The following is a 19,759-nucleotide window of genomic DNA, read 5'->3' as shown; positions in this document are numbered from 1 at the left end:
AGGTGACCTCAAGCACCATCATGCACATAACTCAAGATAGGTCAAAGAAAATTGCCAAATACTCACGAACTTCTTCGTATACTTCTTCTTCCACTTCTTTTTTTGTTGAGGGTTTAATGGCGCTGTCAGAGCCAGGAGGCTCTATCCACGCCACGCACTGGAATCTGATCAAACTCTTCAAAGGCAAATACATTTTGAATGGGTCTCCCACATTCCTGCAGGAATTTTAATACCGCCTCAACGAGATAGCGCGAGAACACGAGATAGAGCGAGATCACGATAGAAAGCTGGAGCACGAGATAGAGTGGGAGCACGAGATAGAGCCGGAGCACGAGATAGAGCCGGAGCACGAGATAGAGCCGGAGCACGAGATAGAGCCGGAGCACGAGATAGAGCCGGAGCACGAGATAGAGCCGGAGCACGAGATAGAGCCGGAGCACGAGATAGAGCCGGAGCACGAGACAGAACTGGAGCACGAGATAAAGCGAGCACACGAGATAGAACTAAGACACGAGATGGAACTAAAACACGAGATAGAGCTAGAGCACGAGATAGAAGTAAGACACGAGATAGAGCATGAGATAGAACTAAAACACGAGATAGAGCGAGAGCATGAGATAGAGCTGGCACACGAGATAGAACTAAGACATGAGATAGAGCTGGCACACGAGATAGAACTAAGACATGAGATAGAGCTGGCACACGAGATAGAACTAAGACATGAGATAGAGCTGGCACATGAGATAGAACTAAAACACGAGATAGAGCTGGCACATGAGATAGAACTAAGACACGAGATAGAGCGAGAGCATGAGATAGAGCTGGCACACGAGATAGAACTAAGACATGAGATAGAGCTGGCACACGAGATAGAACTAAGACATGAGATAGAGCTGGCACACGAGATAGAACTAAGACATGAGATAGAGCTGGCACATGAGATAGAACTAAAACACGAGATAGAGCTAGAGCATGAGATAGAACTAAGACATGAGATAGAGCTCAGGCTAAGACATGAGATAGAGCTAGAGCATGAGATAGAACTAAGACATGAGATAGAACTAAAACACGAGATAGAGCTTGAGCATGAGATAGAGCTGAGCACTTTTCATAATAATCGTCGGGGGGGGGGGAGAGGGCGAGAGGAAGAGGTCGCAGTCCGCAGCCTCCGCCCCGGAACACCCCCTCCTCCTCTTCTTCTCTTTTTCTTCTTCTTCTTCGTATAATTCTTGTTATGCTTCTTCTTCTTCTTCGTATTTTCCTAACCTTCTTCTTTCTCTTATTTAATCTTCTTCTTTCCGGCTGCAGCTTCAGACGTTTTAGGAAAAGGACAGGAAAGAACAAGTAAATGCGGTTGGACAAGATGCATTTTATTAGTCGCACATATTATATGAAAGCCATCCCCAAAACGAATGAATATGGCAGAACACAAAGGCATTTGTTCAATCCAATAAGCATACATTTTTTTTCCAAAAACGGAAATGGAATAAAATGAAGTCGGAAGGTGGAATTTTCGTCAGATATATGCAACTTCTTCTTCCTTCGGCTGCTCCCGTTAGGGGTCGCCACAGCGAATCATCCGCATGATCCGCATAGTGATTTGGCACATGTTTTACGCTGGATGCCCTTCCTGACACAACCCTGGTCGCCTCTTACGACACAGGGATATGGTACACCTATTTTAACCGGGGTATACACCGGCCCAGTATACTGGTACTCATTTCGCCGACCTCGGAAGGATGACAGGCTGAGTCAACCCCTGGTGTATTAATTCAGTGGTCCAACGGGGCTTGAACTCAGGACCTTCAGGATCCCAAGCCGCTGCCCTTACCACTGCGCCAACACCAGGCTGTCAGAAATATGCAACGTCAAGCAAATAAATGTTTATTGACGCAACTGGGGTTTCCTGCGCTGTGGGTGAAGGAATATGGCGGATCGCGCGCTTCCGGTATCTTCAAGACCACTCGTCCAATCAGCGTTAGGCAACCGATCCAGCGTGGATCGTGTGGGTTTTGAGGTAAAACAACCAAGACAAAAGATCAGCGGTAAAACAACCGCACAATTTCGTCATAATCCGTCTATAACGTTTCGAAATATCATGCTCCTTGTCATTTTTGGCGCCATCTCTCAATGATTAAAAATCACTTTGAAATAGTTTTAATTCTTGCGTCCGGATCCGGATCTTCACCGAAATCGAATTAATTCGTCCTGATGGCGCGCCCAACCTGCGCAGCAAGTTTCGTCTAAATTCGTCGACAACCTTTTGAGATATTGTGCTCAGAGAAAGGCAGAGGGATAAATAGGGGTGAAAAACATAACCTCCGTCCACCTTCGACGTCTGAGGTAAAAACACAACCTCCGTCCACCTTCGACGTCTGACGTAAAAACAAAACCTCCTTCCACCTTCGACGTCTGAGGTAAAAACAAAACCTCCGTCCACCTTCGACGTCTGACGTAAAAACAAAACCTCCTTCCACCTTCGACGTCTGACGTAAAAACAAAACCTCCTTCCACCTTCGACGTCTGAGATAAAAACAAAACCTCCGTCCACCTTCGACGTCTGACGTAAAAACAAAACCTCCTTCCACCTTCGACGTCTGAGGTAAAAACACAACCTCCGTCCACCTTCGACGTCTGACGTAAAAACAAAACCTCCTTCCACCTTCGACGTCTGAGGTAAAAACAAAACCTCCGTCCACCTTCGACGTCTGACGTAAAAACAAAACCTCCGTCCACCTTCGACGTCTGACGTAAAAACAAAACCTCCTTCCACCTTCGACGTCTGAGGTAAAAACATAACCTCCGTCCACCTTCGACGTCTGAGGTAAAAACACAACCTCCGTCCACCTTTGACGTCTGACGTAAAAACAAAACCTCCTTCCACCTTCGACGTCTGAGGTAAAAACACAACCTCCGTCCACCTTCGACGTCTGACGTAAAAACAAAACCTCCTTCCACCTTCGACGTCTGAGGTAAAAACAAAACCTCCGTCCACCTTCGACGTCTGAGGTAAAAACACAACCTCCGTCCACCTTCGACGTCTGAGGTAAAAACACAACCTCCGTCCACCTTTGACGTCTGACGTAAAAACAAAACCTCCTTCTACCTTCGACGTCTGAGGTAAAAACACAACCTCCGTCCACCTTCGACGTCTGAGGTAAAAACACAACCTCCGTCCACCTTTGACGTCTGACGTAAAAACAAAACCTCCTTCCACCTTCGACGTCTGAGGTAAAAACACAACCTCCGTCCACCTTTGACGTCTGACGTAAAAACAAAACCTCCTTCTACCTTCGACGGCTGAGGTAAAAGCAAACGTTTCTGAGATTAAACCTTTCGGCCTTGAGTGACGGAAAATAAATCTCTCTCAGAAGTTTCGTGGTGTGTTCCATTGATACCAACCAGCTTGTCATCGCTTGCCAAGCCAGTCGCTCCTGATCAAACGTTTCGTTGGAATGCTTGCTTGAGTGCTTAAGCCGCTTGGCGAGCGCTCTCCAAGCTAGTCGGAAATCGAAAACACCCGTTAAAGTGTCGATCGGTTCTTTCACAATAGGAACCAGTTTACCTCGTACAATACAGCGCTCTAACGGCGGAACGTTTTCCTGACGCTCAAGTCGGCGGACAGGATTTACTTTTAGTTCCGGATGGGAGGAGAAGACGACGTCTCGTGGAGGGTAAGTAGGGACGCTTTACACTTTTACACCTTTACTTTCCGAAGCGTGAATATCGTGCGGGTGCGGAAATGCTGCTTCTGGTGCGTCTTGTATATCGATCCGCGGTTTCGGAGGTCATTGTTTGACCGGTGTTTGATTCAGTGAGGTGTGTTTGTGAGCACGATGTTGGGAGTGTGACAAGGATTCATTGATTCGATTTTGGTTCAGATTGGGATCCAGATTTGGCCGATCGGTGCCGTGGGATACAAAACGTAACCTGCTCAGGTAACCTAACCCTCCTAGTGGAGGGAGGTCTGCTTTCTACCGAGTGCCATTCCTTTCCCATTCGAGCCAGTTCTGTTCGCTCTCTGAGGGGTGAGGCACCTGTGTCACGGCCACCACTCCACCGAAGATTTAACAAGCTCAAATGAGCTGAGATCCTCGTCCTCTTAATGATGACGTCATAAAAACGAATATGACGTCATTGCGATGTATCAGGTTTGCGATAAATTATCTGTGTTAATGCCCGGCTTGATTCCCGCAAACAAAATTCAAACGGCTTGCCAAATTTTGGAGATAATGGTATAGGCGATTTCCATTCGCGGCGATATTATGACGTCAACTTTTTTTTCTAGTATAGGAAGAATTTCCAAAATTGGAGATGGTTCCTGCCTGAGCGTGGGCTTTCTGCATATACATGGCAAGTTTCACGAAGATCCGATGAAAACTCTGGGTTGTGAAAAAAAAAAGTCAAAAAATAGGAATGACGTCATAAAAATTGATATTTGACGTCATAGTGATGTATCATATGTGCGGTAATTCATCTCTGCTAATGCCCTGTTCGATTCCCGCTAACAAAATTCAAAAAGCTTGCCTAGTTTCGGAGATAATTTTTTAGGCGATTTCCATTAGCGGAGATATTTTGACGTCGTAACTTTTTTTTCTCGGAGGAATTTTCAAAATCGGAGATGGTTACGGTCTGCGCAGGGTATTTTTACATATTTCTGCCAAGTTTCAGGAAGTTTCGATGAAAACTGTAGGCTGTGAAACAAAAAAGTCCACAAGAAGAAGATGAAGAACAACAACGTGAGTAAGACTTAGAGATCCTCCACGAGGATCTAAAAACAAAGAATCTTCAGATTTCACTGTTCAGTGTTCTCTTGTCTGTCCAGCCACCCCGACCCTGCTCTCTCTATGCGGAGGAGGTGTCCTTGTGCGAGGAAGCGATGGGCTGGTTGAGGAGGACGTACGAAGGGAGTCAGAGGACGGAGAGTGAGTGTCGGAGATGGAAAGCGGATTTTGAGCTGTGTCGAGCTTGGGAAGCAAGGAAGGATCCACAAGCGAAGGTGTGAACGATGGACACCATCCACATCATCATAACTATCGCCTCCACCTGGGTTGTGGAAATCGAATGTGTCATTGGGGCTTCACTGCTAAGGGATCGAACACTTTGGGTGATTGATTTCCAATGATCAAAACTTGTCTCCATGGCCTCATGTATGGTTATTCATCTTTCTTGAGGCTGTTTAATCCCACTCATCCCTCCAGGGATTTTAGCAGGCAGTGCACCACCATCTCATCCTTTCCAAAAATATCTTCCATCCCTATTAACACCTCCACCTAAATCTCTCTTCTGATTGGTTGATTGTATTCGCTATATATGCTAGATATCCCTTATTGTCGGGTTTTCCGTGTGTGTGTGTGTGTGTGTGTGTGTGTGTGTGTGTGTGTGTGTGTGTGTGTGTGTGTGTGTGTGTGTGTGTGTGTGTGTGTGTGTGTCTGTGTGTGTGTCTGTGCCTGCAACGCAAGGCTCCACAGCACAAACCAGCAAACCGATTATTTTTCAAATGGTAGTCTTTCAAAAATAGGGTGTCTATTTACCGTCATTTTTTATGAGGAGTGGCAGTTGGCAAAATACGCAACAGGAAAAATCTTTCCAGGCAGAGGAACAATTGTATGTGAACCAATACATCTTGGCAATGAATCTTCGTCGGGAGATCGGTCAGAATGAAAAGCATCGGATCCAGCGCTTCGATCATGGCGAATCCCTCGTCGCCTACTGGCTTGTTCCTGCCTTTCCCACTCTTCCTGTTCATTCATTCCTTTGCTTGTTGCATCCATCTCTTGCCGCACTGTCAGCCTCTCTTTTTAATCCTCTTGTCGCTCTTCCAGGAGACAGGATTTTGAATATACAAAAAAAAAACCACACTACCCCCCTTCAAGTTTCTAATATGTTTTTGTTCCTCTTCCCATTTTTCTTCATCTGATAATTGACATGAATGTTTCCATCTCACGATTCAGAATCGAGGTTGGTGCGTTATGTAGCTCGTGTTGGGCAGATGTGTAATATTGTACTTCATTATTGATTGTGACATGCTCGATGAGAGCACGTGTTCAAAGCATCCTTATCCTTTTGTGTTGGAGAGAGTTGTAGATGAAGCTACAGTCGTGGCATTTCATCTACCCACCACGTGCTGTATGTGTATATATATATATATATATATATATATATATATATATATATATATATATATATATTAGAATAATCAATGTACAGGGTGTTCCATAAAGACCCAGACAACTTTGGTTTTTAATAAATTTAGAACCACAAATGATGTAACAATACCCTTTGGTTTACATGATGGACTCAAGTTTTGGACACACCATCAATACACTTCAATGTGAGCTTCTTTTGTTACGTACAGGACATTAAGGCAGAACATGAGTTCTTGCCATGTTCGGCTCAGCTGGTTTGCGTCCACCAGTGCGCATGTAACTGTGATCCGAGAAAGAAGATCCTGCAGGTTTACCACCTTGGTGTTGTGGGCAACATCTTTCACAAAACCCCACAGGAAAAAAACAAAAACAAAAAAAAAATAATCAAGGCGGTTATGTTTGGTGATTGTGGGGGCCAGGCAGTTGGCTGTCTCGAGCAATCCAGTGACCTGGAAATTTTCATTCACGATGGCTCGAACGACTCAGGCCCAATGAGGGCGAGCACCATCCTGTTGAAAAATGATATTGGGTTACAGGTCTTCAATCTGTGGGAAGGCGAATCCTTCCAACATGTTCAATGTTCATGTAAATTGTTGAAGTCATTGTATCCTCCGCAATGAAAAACGGACCCACCAAGCGGTCATGTAGAGGGCCACACAACACTGACATTTGGACTGTCGCTTTTGTGTTCAATGACCACGTGCAGGTTTTCAGGGCCCACATTGTGCCGGGTGACCTTTCTCGATGCGTGAAAGCAAGCTTCGTCTGTGAACGTGACATTTTTCAGGTAATCATCGTCATCCTTTATGCGACTGAGCACTTCCAAGGCATACACCTTGCGTTTGTGTCTGTCATTTGGTTTGAGTTACTGCAGAATCTGCACCTTATTGGCATAAAGCTTTAGTCTTTTATGCAAAATTCTGTGTACAGTGCTGGTTTGTAGTTCCAGTTCTCTGGATGCATGTCGGATTGATTTTTTCTGGGACTTTGTTGAAATGATTCACACACTCGTTCAACGTCTGCTCCACTTGTGCTTGGTCGACCGGTACTTTTCCGTTTCTGACAACTTCCAGTCTCTTTAAATCTCTTGTACCGCTTTCTGATACTCGTCCATGAGGCGGATTCGTTCCATACCTTGTACGGAAAGTACGCTGAACTTGCGTGTCGGATCTCCTCTTGAAGAACTGAGCTTTCTCTTTCTCTTTCATTCGACACTTGAGTTTTCTCCTTCGAAGTCGCCATTTTCTTTTACATTAACATTAACCCACCAGACCTGGAAGTCAAGAAAACTTAATGAGTTTCTGTATTGTATAAAACAAAGGGTATTGTTGTACCATTTGTGATACTAAATATATTAACAACCAACGTTGTGCAGGTCTTTATGGAACACCCTGTATTGTGAATGACAAGAAATGCTCAATCACAACAAGCTTGTGACATTAAAAAAAAAGAGCAGGGGAGAGGGAGAGGAAGATAACCAGTGTTCTTGTTTCCTATTGTTTTTTTCAGGAGGCATTAAGGCAGAGTGAGCAGGAACGTGAAGCTCAGAAAGTGACAAAATCCTTGTGGTCATTTCGCTCTGCTCCACCAAAGGAGTGGTTTCTGCCTCTCCCAGAGAGAGAATGAATTTTTGTAATAAATGAAGAATGAAACATTGCTCTTCACTCTCGGTCAACTCTATGTAATGGGGCAAATGTTGGTATGTATGTCTGCTCTCTCCCTGTAGGTTGGACAGCTGGCCTGATCCCACTTACATTTGTAACCTGAAAATAAATCGTACGTCCACCATTTTGGACTGTGGTAAGCCGAACACATCTTCGGAAGTGTTATAGTTACAATCACCATGCCCTCTCTACAAATTTTCCGTTCAGTGTCAAACAACCGAAGTGACTTAATAGGATCACCAAATATTGAAAGGATGGAACCAAAAGGCGTCATTGGTCTTGTGGAGGTGATGTATAGGCCTCAGGCTTCAGGCCTCTGGTGTCAGCCAGGTGCAATTGGAATTATCCGAGTTATATATGTACATAAGCAGAAGGCATTCTTTTGCCTTATGTACATAACCCGGATTATTTATATTTCCGGAAGCGATCTCGGCAGCAGCCTGTTGCCTATACACCGCCCAAATGAAGGGGCGTCAGAACATGTCACATGCTTGGAACAAGATCTCCCGGCACGCAACTACTCTGCTAGTTTATAAGATGCTCAAATTAAATTCCATTCCTCAGATCAAAAAAAAATGGTTTCAAACGATTTTTTACCAAAAAAGTTTATTTCGAAAATGCTTTTTCAGTTGCAGATGCAAAGCGGTAGTTAATGGTTAAGCCTTTAAAAAAATTACCTCATTATTCCAACCTAACCTTACCCACCCATTCGTTCAAGATCAAGATATTGAGCATCAACCTCATCACCACCTTATAAACAAAACTCCTTTTTCATTGCAGTTTTAGGTTTTGCAACGTATTTGTAAAAAAAAAAATTAAAAACCCCAAAACAAACAAACAAACAAAAACTCCAAGTTAAGCCCCAACACAAAAAAAATATGTTCTGTGTTTCAGCATTCCCATCAAATAATGGAGCTCATGATGCTGGGATTCAATGCCACATCCTGGAATTTTTATTTAGGAGGCATGATCTCAGAAGGCTCACAGTGGAGCACACACACACGACTGTAAGATGAGACAAACATAACCACTGAGGTTGGGAGGGGGGGGGGAGGAAGTGCCATTACTTCCCAAGGTACTCGAGATACGAGCGATGTCACAACAATGACACCACTTTTCTCACCGCACTCAGTGGGGTGTTTAAATACATCATCATCTGCCCTTGTCCTCCCTGTACAAGTTCCACAGAACACGGAATCATTGTTTAAAATAAATTAAGGAAAAACTTGTTTTAGGCACACAGACATTTTTTTTTTTTTAAAAAGCATATAAAATACAAACATAATGAAACTAAACAAGCTCAAATGAGCTAAGATCCTCGTCCTCTTAATGATTACGTCATATTCGTTTTTATCAGGTTTGCGATAAATTATGTGCTAATGCCCGGCTTGATTCCCGCAAACAAAATTCAAACAGCTTGCCTCGTTTCGGAGATAATGGTATAGGCGATTTCCATTAGCGGCGATATGACGTCAACCTTTTTTCTAGGAAGAATTTCCAAAATCGGAGATGGTTACTGCCTGCGCGTGGGCTTTCTGCATATACATGGCAAGTTTCACGAAGTTCTGATGAAAACTCTGGGTTGTGAAACAAAAAGTCAAAAAATAGGAATGACGTCATAAAAATTGATATGACGTCATAGTGATGTATCATATGTGTGGTAATTCATCTCTGCTAATGCCCTGTTCGATTCCCGCAAACAGGATTCAAAAAGCTTGCCTAGTTTCAGAGATAATTTTAGGCGATTTCCATTAGCGGAGATATTTTGACATCATAACTTTTTTTTCTCGCAGGAATTTTCAAAATCTGAGATGGTTACTGTCTGCGCAGGGTATTTTTACATATATATGCCAAGTTTCAGGAAGTTTCGATGAAAACTGTAGGTTGTGAAACAAAAAAGTGCACATGAAGAACAACAACGTGAGTAAGACTTCGAGATCCTCCACGAGGATCTAAAAAAAAAAAGAAAACAAAATACAAACATAATGAAACTGGAAGGGCACTCAGAAGACCGCATATTTCTGCCATGCAATGCTTGATCCACGGGAACATATCTGGCCCAATACATTTTTGAAATATCGTGCTTGTATATCGGTTTAGCTCTGTCTCTCGGTGGTGAAGAATCACTTTTAAAATTCTAGTAGTCGGATCTGGATTCAGATCTTCACCAAAATTGAATCAATTTGTCCGTCACACACCCAACATGTCCACCAAGTTTATTCCGAATCAGTCCACAACCTTTTGAGATATGATGCTATATATCAGTTTAGCTCTGTCTCTCAATGGTGAAGAATCACTGAAAAAAATTCTCTGAGTCGGATCCGGATCACCATCAAAATATATTCAATTTGTCCTCGTCACACACCCAACCTGCCCAAATTTCATCCAGATCCATACACAACTTTTTCAAATATCCTGCACACAGACAGAAAGAGGTGAAAACATAACCTCCTTCACCTTCAGTGGCAGAGGTTGCCTTGAAAAATAGCTCTTGGTACTATTCCAGATCTAGGTACTTCAGGAGCAGTGCTACTACAGCTTGGATCAGGATTCACCTAAAATTCATCCAGCTGGCTACATCACCATTGCGGTATGGGTGGGCTGCACGTATTGCCCCTGCACGTTGGGGGTATTTGTCTAGGACACCAGCACATAATGGCTTTCTACTTTTGAAAAGCACGGGATTTTTAGCGTCCACTCGTGAAGAAACTCAGCAAGTCGATTAACGTCCCTCCAAAGGAAGGCAGACTCATTGCTACGACACCCTCCCCCCCCCCCCCCCCAGACTGCCAAGATGACATATCGTCGGGCCAGTGGAACTTAACTCTGATTCGACAGGTCAAAAGTGAGCACATGACCTTTGAACTCTTCTGACAGCCTGGTCATGCATCAGAAATTTGGCACGTTTAGTTGTCCATGTACCCTTCCTCTTCTTCTCAGAAATCTCATCTACAATTCCTGAGTGCCAGACCGACTCCCCATCCTCCCCCCGTACTTGTGCCCATAATAGGGCCTGGACAGTGAGTTGGCCAATTTGAGTGTGAATTGATCAAAACTCTCAATCTGCAACCCATTTGAATCTTGACTGGGACAGATTGGCGAGGCTTTCACGATGAGCTGTGAAGAAGAAACAATAATTTCACCTCCCTTTTCTCAATCATCATCCTTCCTTTAGCACATTGTAATTTATACTTTTTTTTTCCTTTGTTTCCTTGGCTTTACCCTACATATTTTTTTGCATATGCTGCCTCGTTACCTCATTTGTGAATAAAAATATAAAGCTTCATTACAAAAGCAACTTACTTTGTGCAATAAATGCTGCAACTTACCATTAAGTAACACGATTGCTTTTTTCAAATGTAACGCTTATCTGCTTCATCCTGACAAATGTAGCATCATTTGTTATGCATTGATTACGATCATTTCAGAGCCTCCTTTCAAGGCCATTTCCATTTCCGCTATCTCTTGGCTATGCCAGGCGATCTTGTGTGCAACAAGGGTGCGGTAGAAATGAAGTGTAAAGAAACAGAAGAGGAAGAGTACAGGTACGAGGATCACGGTGGCTGCGCAAGCGGCCTGCAATCCCACAGTGAAACCTCCCTTTTCTTCCACTGGCTGGGGGAAAAGGCAATCAAAAGAGAGAGATGTGAATGTATCTAGTTTTCAGACAGCACCAGTGGTAAAATAAGGAAATCAGATCAAAATCCCGTGCTCAGCTTGGTTCAAACACCAAAAAATGACATTTAAGCGATGCAAAAGCAGGCAGAAATTAAAATAATAAAGGGAATAAAACAAACCACTTCACTCGCCAGAACCACGAATAAAATGATCAGAGGCTCGAGAGAATGCAGGAATTTGGACCAAATCACTCTGCATCATGCAAATCTGCATCATGAACTGGTAAACATGCTATTTTGGAGGACGTGACGTTCAGCTCTTCAAATCAAATCAATTTTTGTGCACAACATCAAGTATGCAATCACGAAAGCTAAAAGTATTTCTAAGTTAAGGCATTATCATAAAGGGTTGGAGGATAGGTCTAGATAGGTTGGAGGATAGGTCAGAGGTATGGTCTAATCTGGGTTCAGCCTTTTGAGTCGATCTCGGTTCGATTCCCGACCCAACTATAAACCGTCACGGTGCTTTGCAGGCCAGGGTAGGTCATTAATGGAGTACGTGCCATCCATTTTTTTTGTTTGGTCTACAGTCACATGTCCCTTGCATTTTGGAATTGGCTCTTGATTCCAGTCCAGATCCACAATGAATGTGGAATTTAACCACAGTATTACAGATCCACAAATATCTACAACTAACCTGGTTAATATCCCATATTTCTTGAAGCAATCCATACTAACTATACCTTCAAGCACATGCTCACACACCTCCACCTCCCAGCTAATATAACTGCCATACTTGCCTGTACTCATTCTCACCTTTTCTACTTTTATTGTTCCGACTGGAAGGAACTTCACCCAGCACAACAGTATCACCTGTCCGGAGCAAGCACAACACATTATCTTGGGTGGAGGCTCTTCGCACAATCAAAATGCCATTTTCCCTCGATTAGAAAAGAAAACTCACAACTAGTAAAAGGCAATCAGACAGTAAATTTTTAGATCTATAGCTGGGATTAATTTGGTCATGGTAGAGCCAAATTAGGCTTCTCTAGTGGCATTGACAGCAACATTACCTGACCTAATAACCAAGTGATGACAAAACCTTCACAGTAAAACGGACAGGATGTTTGTGCTTCCTTTTGGAATTCAGGAAACCTTACAATATTGTGGGTTCTACTATCACATGTTTCTACCAATCGCGGGCAACCAATTGTGTTCCGATTCCGTTATCGCAGGATTTAATTTCGACCAATCGGGGTTTTTGAGCTGAGATGTCATCATTTGCGTCCCGTGTGTGAATGATTATCTCCCATTACGAGCCTTGTAGTGTCTCTTGCACACCGGTTTCAATGAGCCCAAACGTGAAGCAATGGAAAAGTTAGTTGTATCAAAAGTCAGAGAAACCTTATGACATTGGGTGAAAATATTGTTATGATTATGGCAGTAGATGGAAGAATTAAATAGGGAATATAGCATTGTGTAGAGTTGCTTGGTCCGTGGACGAGTAGGAGGCATCTCGATGTAGTAAGTAGGGAACCTGTGAGCTTAAGTGTTACGTGTCACCACATGAGGGGTGGTGCGGTGTTAATTAGCCTAGGGAATAAGAATAAGTTCCCCAGTATGTGATTGCCCTCTGTTTTATATTTCAAGATCGGCAATAAAGGTGGGGAACACATCCCTGAAACCACAACAAATAGGCAGAAAGCCACGCCTTCAAAGGTTGACAAGCGAAGTCACGCCCCCCGAGGGATGATTGGGTGTGACGTCAGAAGCTAGCTGAACAGGAGAAGCCCCACCTTCCTGGGTTTGGTGCAAGCAGGCCACGCTCCGGAGGCTGAGGAAATATATTGGCGTGATAAAAGAGGAAGGGGCTTGCACATGGTGCAAGGCTTCCGACTACTGTATAGGACGATATATCGGTGTGATCGAAGTCAAAGGAAGGCAGGTTGCGCGTTTTGAAGAGGAAAAATGAGTTGGCTTGCGCATTTTGTGGAGAGCCATGATCAGAGTGGAGGCACAAGGTGCATTGTTTGGAGAGGCGAGAGCAGAGGTTGAGCAGACATCGAGACCGATCACACGGCCATTGAATTTGTGCTGAGGTGATTTGGCTCATGTGGTGAAGTAAGGTGCTGGCCTTTCGCTTTTGGTTGGGTCGATGAGGGCGATCGGAGCACACGAAGCCGTAACACTGGAGCTTTGAGCCTTGATGTGGAGTGCCGCTCGCTGATTGCCTGGCACGTGTTCGTCCCACTACGAGAGAAGCGCCACAATTCCAGTTCCACAAGGATCAGCTCTGGGCCAAGCTAAGCAAATGAGTGGTTGAAAGAAGGGTTTCTCTTTTTATTGTGTTCCCTTTGTATTTGAGTCTGTGTGAGGAGGTGCCTCGACTGCAGGATTTATTATTTTGTTATTTTCATTATCTTTTGAATTATTGTCCGTTGTAAATATTCATTTATTTTCATTAAATGTATTCCTTTAAAGACACTGTAGCCTTGTGCTAACCTGGTGCCACACCGCTGTGCTGTGCTCCTCCCCATGCTCCTGGGTGGATCGTCTCTCCGCCATTACGCCCCATTAACGCGCACGCATTAATCTCCGAGTCTCAGTAGCAGGCTTCAAGGAGGAAGCTTTGCCATCTGTCCAGGTAGGGTTTAAACCCACCGGACATGACAAGAGAGTTGTTGAATCGATTGGTTCGAGGAGGAAATGCGGCATCTGTACGGTCCGCCATTGCGGGCTCAATGATTGTCAGTAGAATCTTCCTCATTGTACTCTTCTTCATTCGTAAACCTTCAATTTCCTTCAAACCTATTTTCCAACTCTGTATTCAAACTTTATTGCCAAACACTTAATTTCTGATACCCCTGTTCTCAAACACATTCTCATGCACAGCTCGTGACACAAACTGAGGCGAAGGGATTTATGACGGAACAGGTTTTTAATATCGACAAGATGGAAGATGATGTCATCATGTACCTTGGTCTCAAGCAGGGAAGATCGTGGTTGGTTCAAGGTAAGGTAATTTAAGGATCGGGTTATCCTTCTCCATTGTGGGCTGTGGCGATGTTGCAGTAATCTTCATCATAAAGCTAATGCTGCTTTTCATTTCACTGAATCGCCTTCCCCGCTCATCCCTTTCCCTGTTCCACTCCACCGCCCTCTAACAGCATCATCCCGAGATAAGTCTTGTGTTTTCTATTTACGGTAGAGTGTAGTGCGAGTACATAATGTTTACCATCACCCACCTCACTGCGATGCAAGTAATTGAAAAGGTAAAACGTGTGTTTTTGTTCAATTTACACTATTTATATGTTTATTTAAATGTTAACATGCTTTATATATTTACGCGTTTATTTCAATCGCAATGTATTTATTTATGGCTACCGTCGATCTTCCTCGATATCTTCTTGAAGACTAAGAATATGTAATACTGAATGTAAAAAGAAGAATAAAGGAAAGGTGGTTGGGAGCAGAAAGGACATGCAAGGGATAGAAGAAGGATGAAAATGAAAATGTTTTTACCCGAAGTTAAAAAAAATTCAGGGCTTAAGTGGAGCACTTGGAACAAATGCTTGCTTACATTACGAAAGGGCTGGGTAAATGTGTGATGTTGGCCTTGCGTAATCAATTAACCTTCCAGTATAACTATCGATCAGAGCAAAGATAATTAAGATCCGATCCAGTGTACCATACACTGTGTTAGAGTGTTGGATCTGCCAAAACAGTTTCTTGGCCTGGGGTCATGCTGGGCAGTTTGCCATTCCTCGCCCAGCAGTAGTTACGACAGGAATTTGGAATCTGGTCATGGTGCCAGCGATAGCTTGCCTACTCTTCACAAAGGACACTTTGGGGTCTTTAGCGTCCACCAGCTAATGCCCGCAGACAGGACGCCAGTTAAACGTCCATTTGAGGGACGACACAGACACATTTATGAATCACCTTGGATAACTAAGATATCAAGAAAACTGTTGCGATGTTTGCTTGAATTTTACACAAATGGGCTGGAGGAGGTTGGAGGATCCTTTTATAGGAAAGTCGGATACCTCAATAAGGAAGAGAAGAGTGCCGAATACAGTTGAGCAGGCCCAAGCGAGCTCGATGTAGTGGTGAAGCCGCTCGTGGGGAGACTCCGACACAGAGTTAATGTCCTTGCTGCTGTCGACGGCCTTGGGAATGAGGCGTGGACACAATGTTAGCATCAAACACTCACCTAACAACTTCATGTTAATACAAAAGACAAATGCAACATTTGGACGACAGTTGAGACAAAAAGTATTAAAGTTTAAATGTGATTTGGCATGCACCTGCAACCCATTGCCAATCTTAACATTATGGCTGCCCCGTGTAGCCAAAGGTAGCAATTCACACATGACAAACACCTGGGTACACGACTTATTTATAGCGTGCAAACTGCAGCCATACTGAGAGAAGACAGCAAGAAGTGCAACCGAGGGTCAATAACTATTTGAGATGAGAAGCTGTGATAACTCACCGACTCTTTGTGAAAGACATCGTGGTATAACTTGTGGCCACCAACTAATGCTAGCAGATGAGCTTAACATCCATCTGAGGGACAAGCGATGCTCTAACAGCACAGCATCAATCTGACAGTTTATTAGATGGGCCAAGAATCAAACACAGACGAGACAGCTCAATGTTAAGGGTGCCATCTGTGCACCATCCTGCGACACATTTAGTGGCCATTGAGGTGAATGGAAAGTTCCAATAAAAATACAACCACTTATGAGGCAACAAAAAAGTAGAAGAAATTCATCATTTGGTAAATGTCTGGCATGCATAAGTTAATCATAACGGAGAAAAGGAAAGAGACAGACGGATTACCTCCACGTGTGGTAGAATGCATGTGCTGACCATCAGTGCAAACAGGTGAACAGCTACAAGCACCGTGGTGCATATGCTAAAGGCAACAAGGAGAACGGAAGGATAATCGTACTTTCGCTCCAATTCTACTTCCACCATCGCTACCTGGGAATAGAAAACCCAAAGAAACAAGGAATCAGAGAATAACAGAATCATATCTCCAATAATATAATTAAAAAAAAAATCCGGAGCCCTCTTCTGAACGAGGGCATTCATCTTTGTCATGAAATGGAGGACTAAAGTAACCCTGTACTTGTAGATGGAGGACTGTTGTGATCCTAACTCCACATGGAATTTAACCACAGTGATGGCTCAAAAGCCTACAATGACTACAGACACCATGAAGTCTTCAACTTACACAAGTAACACCGTGAGAAAGAAATATGCAAGTCTGAGTTCAGCCAAGGTGAACAGTCCACTTCAACTCAAAACCAGCAGGTGGATTAAACGCACCGTCAGGCTCGGTTCCGTTCTGCGCACTCATCCTGCCTTCACATTGTGCAAACGTCAAAAGTATGTCGATTTGCTAACGACCCATTACAACACACCCTCTCCCATTTTTCATTTGCAGATCCTCTTTCTTAAATCTTGTAATAGAATATATATATATATATATATATATATATATATATATATATATATATATATATATATATATATATATATATATATATATATATATATATTTTTTTTTTTAAAGTGAAAATAGCTTTCGTTTAAAAACGAACAAACAGCTCTAGTATGCAGGATTGGTGGATCAAAAAATCAGATATCGTTTTGTGTAATACCTCGCGACCCGACGACTTAACAAAACTCATGCCTCTATGGAAGGACAGAATCTTTAAAACATGTGACTTGATAAAGTTGCAAGACATGTATTTTGCACCTTTTTAAATAATACAGTATAAAAGAATGACAACATAATGCAAGGGGATGGGAGGACATTTAAAAACTCGTTAAAGTAACGCTCGTCGATAATGATTTGGTCAAATCACCATTTACATGACGTCAGATATTTGGTTATATTGTCGTACTGTAAGAGGAACCAAAAGGCTTGTTAATGGTGGAGAAGAAGAATAGAAGGTGAGGAGGGGTGCATTCTGTCGATAATGATATGCAAGCGAGGATGGGTTGGTATCAGTCGGGATAGATTGGAAAGAAGAATAACTAGAGGGGGAGCACTCAGTAGAGTGCAAAACCTCCGCCGCCAATACTGCTGGGTCACTTAAGTGAACCTGATATCCTATTCATTGTAGGTCAAAACGGATCAGACTCTACTGAACCACGATTGAATAAACTAAGCTAGATCGACACGCATGTAGAAATGGCCAAAAAAAAAAAATTCGAAATTTTTTTGAAAAAAAAGTTGCAAAATTTGTTTGTTTTTTTAATCTAACAAATTTCTTTTTTTTGGTTGGAAATCACTTAAAACATGTAGAAATGCAAAAAAAAATTCAAATATATTTTTCAAAATGGCCACCATAGCGGCCATATTGGACGTTGGACCAAGTCCAAAATTTAATGGCATGATCCTTGGACCATACCTAACCCCCCACCAAGTTTCGTCGAAATCCGTCCAGGAGTTTTTTCCGTAATACTGTTCACAAACAAACAAACAAACAAACAGACGGGTGAAAACAGTAACCTCCGTCCATCTTCGATGGTGGAGGTTAATAAAGTTGGTGCAGTATGGGCAGAGAGAGAACAATATTAATCAAAATGTAAGAATAAAGTCAAATCGAGGTCTGCGAGGAACGAACACACACACATGAACAGGGACTCCAAGAACCCTTGCAATTAACACTTTTTTTTCTCTTTTATAAGGAATTCAGTGTGCCTACCTGTCGTTTTGCTGATTGATTTAATCAAAATGGCATGTTGTACTTCACAAATATATTGTCTGTCTATCTATGTGTCTCAATGATGATGTAAGAAGTGAAACGCATGAAAAATGATCCTTTATAACTTCTTGTTGTTGGTGCACCACGTCTGTGTATGATTACAAATTTATCTATTGCTATGAGAAGTTTAAAAAAAAATACTTCCACTTATTATGGTGGCATGATTTTATGCTTCAACTGGCTATTAACAATGGTGCATCGCCACTACCACCGAGTATGAGGGCACCAACGATGCGCGGATCATCCGTTATGATCCGCATACCGATTTGGCATAGGTTTTACGCCGGATGCCCTTCCTGACGCAACCCTGGTCGCCTCTTACGACACAGGGATAAGGATTGGGTTTCGCCATGATTCCAGGCTGCCCTACACCCTCTCATAGCGTGGCCCAGCGCAGAGCTCCCATCCTCAAGCGATCCTCCAACCCAAGCCTCCGAGTAGCCGGATTACAGGCGCACGCCACTACGCCTGATATATATATATATATATATATATATATATATATATATATATATATATATATATATATATATATATATATATATATATATATATAACCTGATATATATATATATATATATATATATATATATATATATATATAACCTGATATATATATATATATATATATATATATATATATATATATATATATATATATATATATATATATATATATATATATATATAACCTGATATATATATATATATATATATATATATATATATATATATATATATATATATATATATATATATATATATATATATATATATATATATAACCTGATATATATATATATATATATATATATATATATATATATATATATATATATATATATATATATATATATATATATATATATATATATATATATATATATATATATATATATATATATATAACCTGATATATATATATATATATATATATATATATATATATATATATATAACCTGATATATATATATATATATATATATATATATATATATATATATATATATATATATATATATATATATATATATATATATATATATATATATATATATATATATATATATATATATATATATATATATATATATATATATATATATATATATATATATATATATATATATATAACCTGATATATATATATATATATATATATATATATATATATATATATATATATATATATATATATAACCTGATATATATATATATATATATATATATATATATATATATAACCCCGGATATATATATATATATATATATATATATATATATATATAACCTGATATATATATATATATATATATATATATATATATATATATATATATATATATATATATATATATATATATATATATATATATATATAAATCTGATATATATATATATGCTGCTATGTGCTCTACTTACGAATGTCTCTTTTTACATACGAATGTTCTGAGGTTACTAAGCGCCTGAACGGGAAAAATATTGCCTCTAGTTACGAAGGCGTTTCAGGATAATGGGTCAAAAATACAGTACAGTACGCTGCTTT

At 41.3% G+C, this 19,759-nt stretch overlaps 2 protein-coding genes across 6 annotated transcripts in view; one reads left to right on the top strand and one right to left on the bottom strand.

Moving 5' to 3' along the window:
• The first annotated feature begins 3,501 nt into the window (after positions 1–3,501).
• C1H22orf39 (chromosome 1 C22orf39 homolog) lies at positions 3,502–9,067 on the top strand. Of its 4 annotated transcripts, none has more exons than XM_085876537.1 (4): positions 3,502–3,674; positions 4,826–4,999; positions 6,856–6,936; positions 7,659–9,067. In XM_085876537.1, exons 1-4 carry the CDS (start codon positions 3,645–3,647, stop codon positions 7,773–7,775), a joined length of 402 nt encoding a protein of 133 aa, XP_085732663.1. In that variant the 5' UTR covers positions 3,502–3,644; the 3' UTR covers positions 7,776–9,067. The 4 variants fall into 4 exon arrangements, with proteins under 4 accessions (XP_085732663.1, XP_085732668.1, XP_085732665.1 ...); XM_085876539.1 differs by lacking the exon at positions 3,502–3,674 and adding an exon at positions 3,693–3,754; XM_085876548.1 differs by lacking the exon at positions 3,502–3,674 and adding an exon at positions 3,719–3,819.
• The window catches only part of LOC147034108 (protein orai-2-like), a 20,328-nt gene continuing 9,312 nt past the window's right edge, over positions 8,744–19,759 (bottom strand). For both annotated transcript variants that reach the window (XM_085876528.1, XM_085876532.1), the window contains 4 exons: positions 16,273–16,416; positions 15,474–15,596; positions 12,247–12,303; positions 8,744–11,428 (listed from right to left, as the gene is read on the bottom strand). In XM_085876528.1, the coding sequence (XP_085732654.1) occupies positions 11,216–11,428; positions 12,247–12,303; positions 15,474–15,596; positions 16,273–16,416 (537 nt within the window). In that variant the 3' untranslated portion in view covers positions 8,744–11,215. The remainder of the gene's footprint in view (positions 11,429–12,246; positions 12,304–15,473; positions 15,597–16,272; positions 16,417–19,759) is intronic.

Source organism: Eptatretus burgeri, chromosome 1, assembly GCF_056783735.1.
Source record: "Eptatretus burgeri isolate ZD-2024b chromosome 1, Ebu_testis_v1, whole genome shotgun sequence".
NCBI classification, from domain to species: domain Eukaryota; kingdom Metazoa; phylum Chordata; class Myxini; order Myxiniformes; family Myxinidae; genus Eptatretus; species Eptatretus burgeri.
Note: the sequence above shows the minus strand (reverse complement) of the source record. Positions and strands in the feature narration are given on the sequence as shown.

What these genes read in the sequence shown, in the direction of transcription:
- C1H22orf39 (XM_085876537.1), top strand. Translation starts at nt 3,645, where the DNA reads ATGGGAGGAGAAGACGACGTCTCGTGGAGG. An exon ending in AAGACGACGTCTCGTGGAGG is followed by an intron (nt 3,675 to 4,825) that starts GTAAGTAGGGAC and finishes TTGTCTGTCCAG; the next exon opens with CCACCCCGACCCTGCTCTCT. An exon ending in GTGAACGTGACATTTTTCAG is followed by an intron (nt 6,937 to 7,658) that starts GTAATCATCGTC and finishes TGTTTTTTTCAG; the next exon opens with GAGGCATTAAGGCAGAGTGA.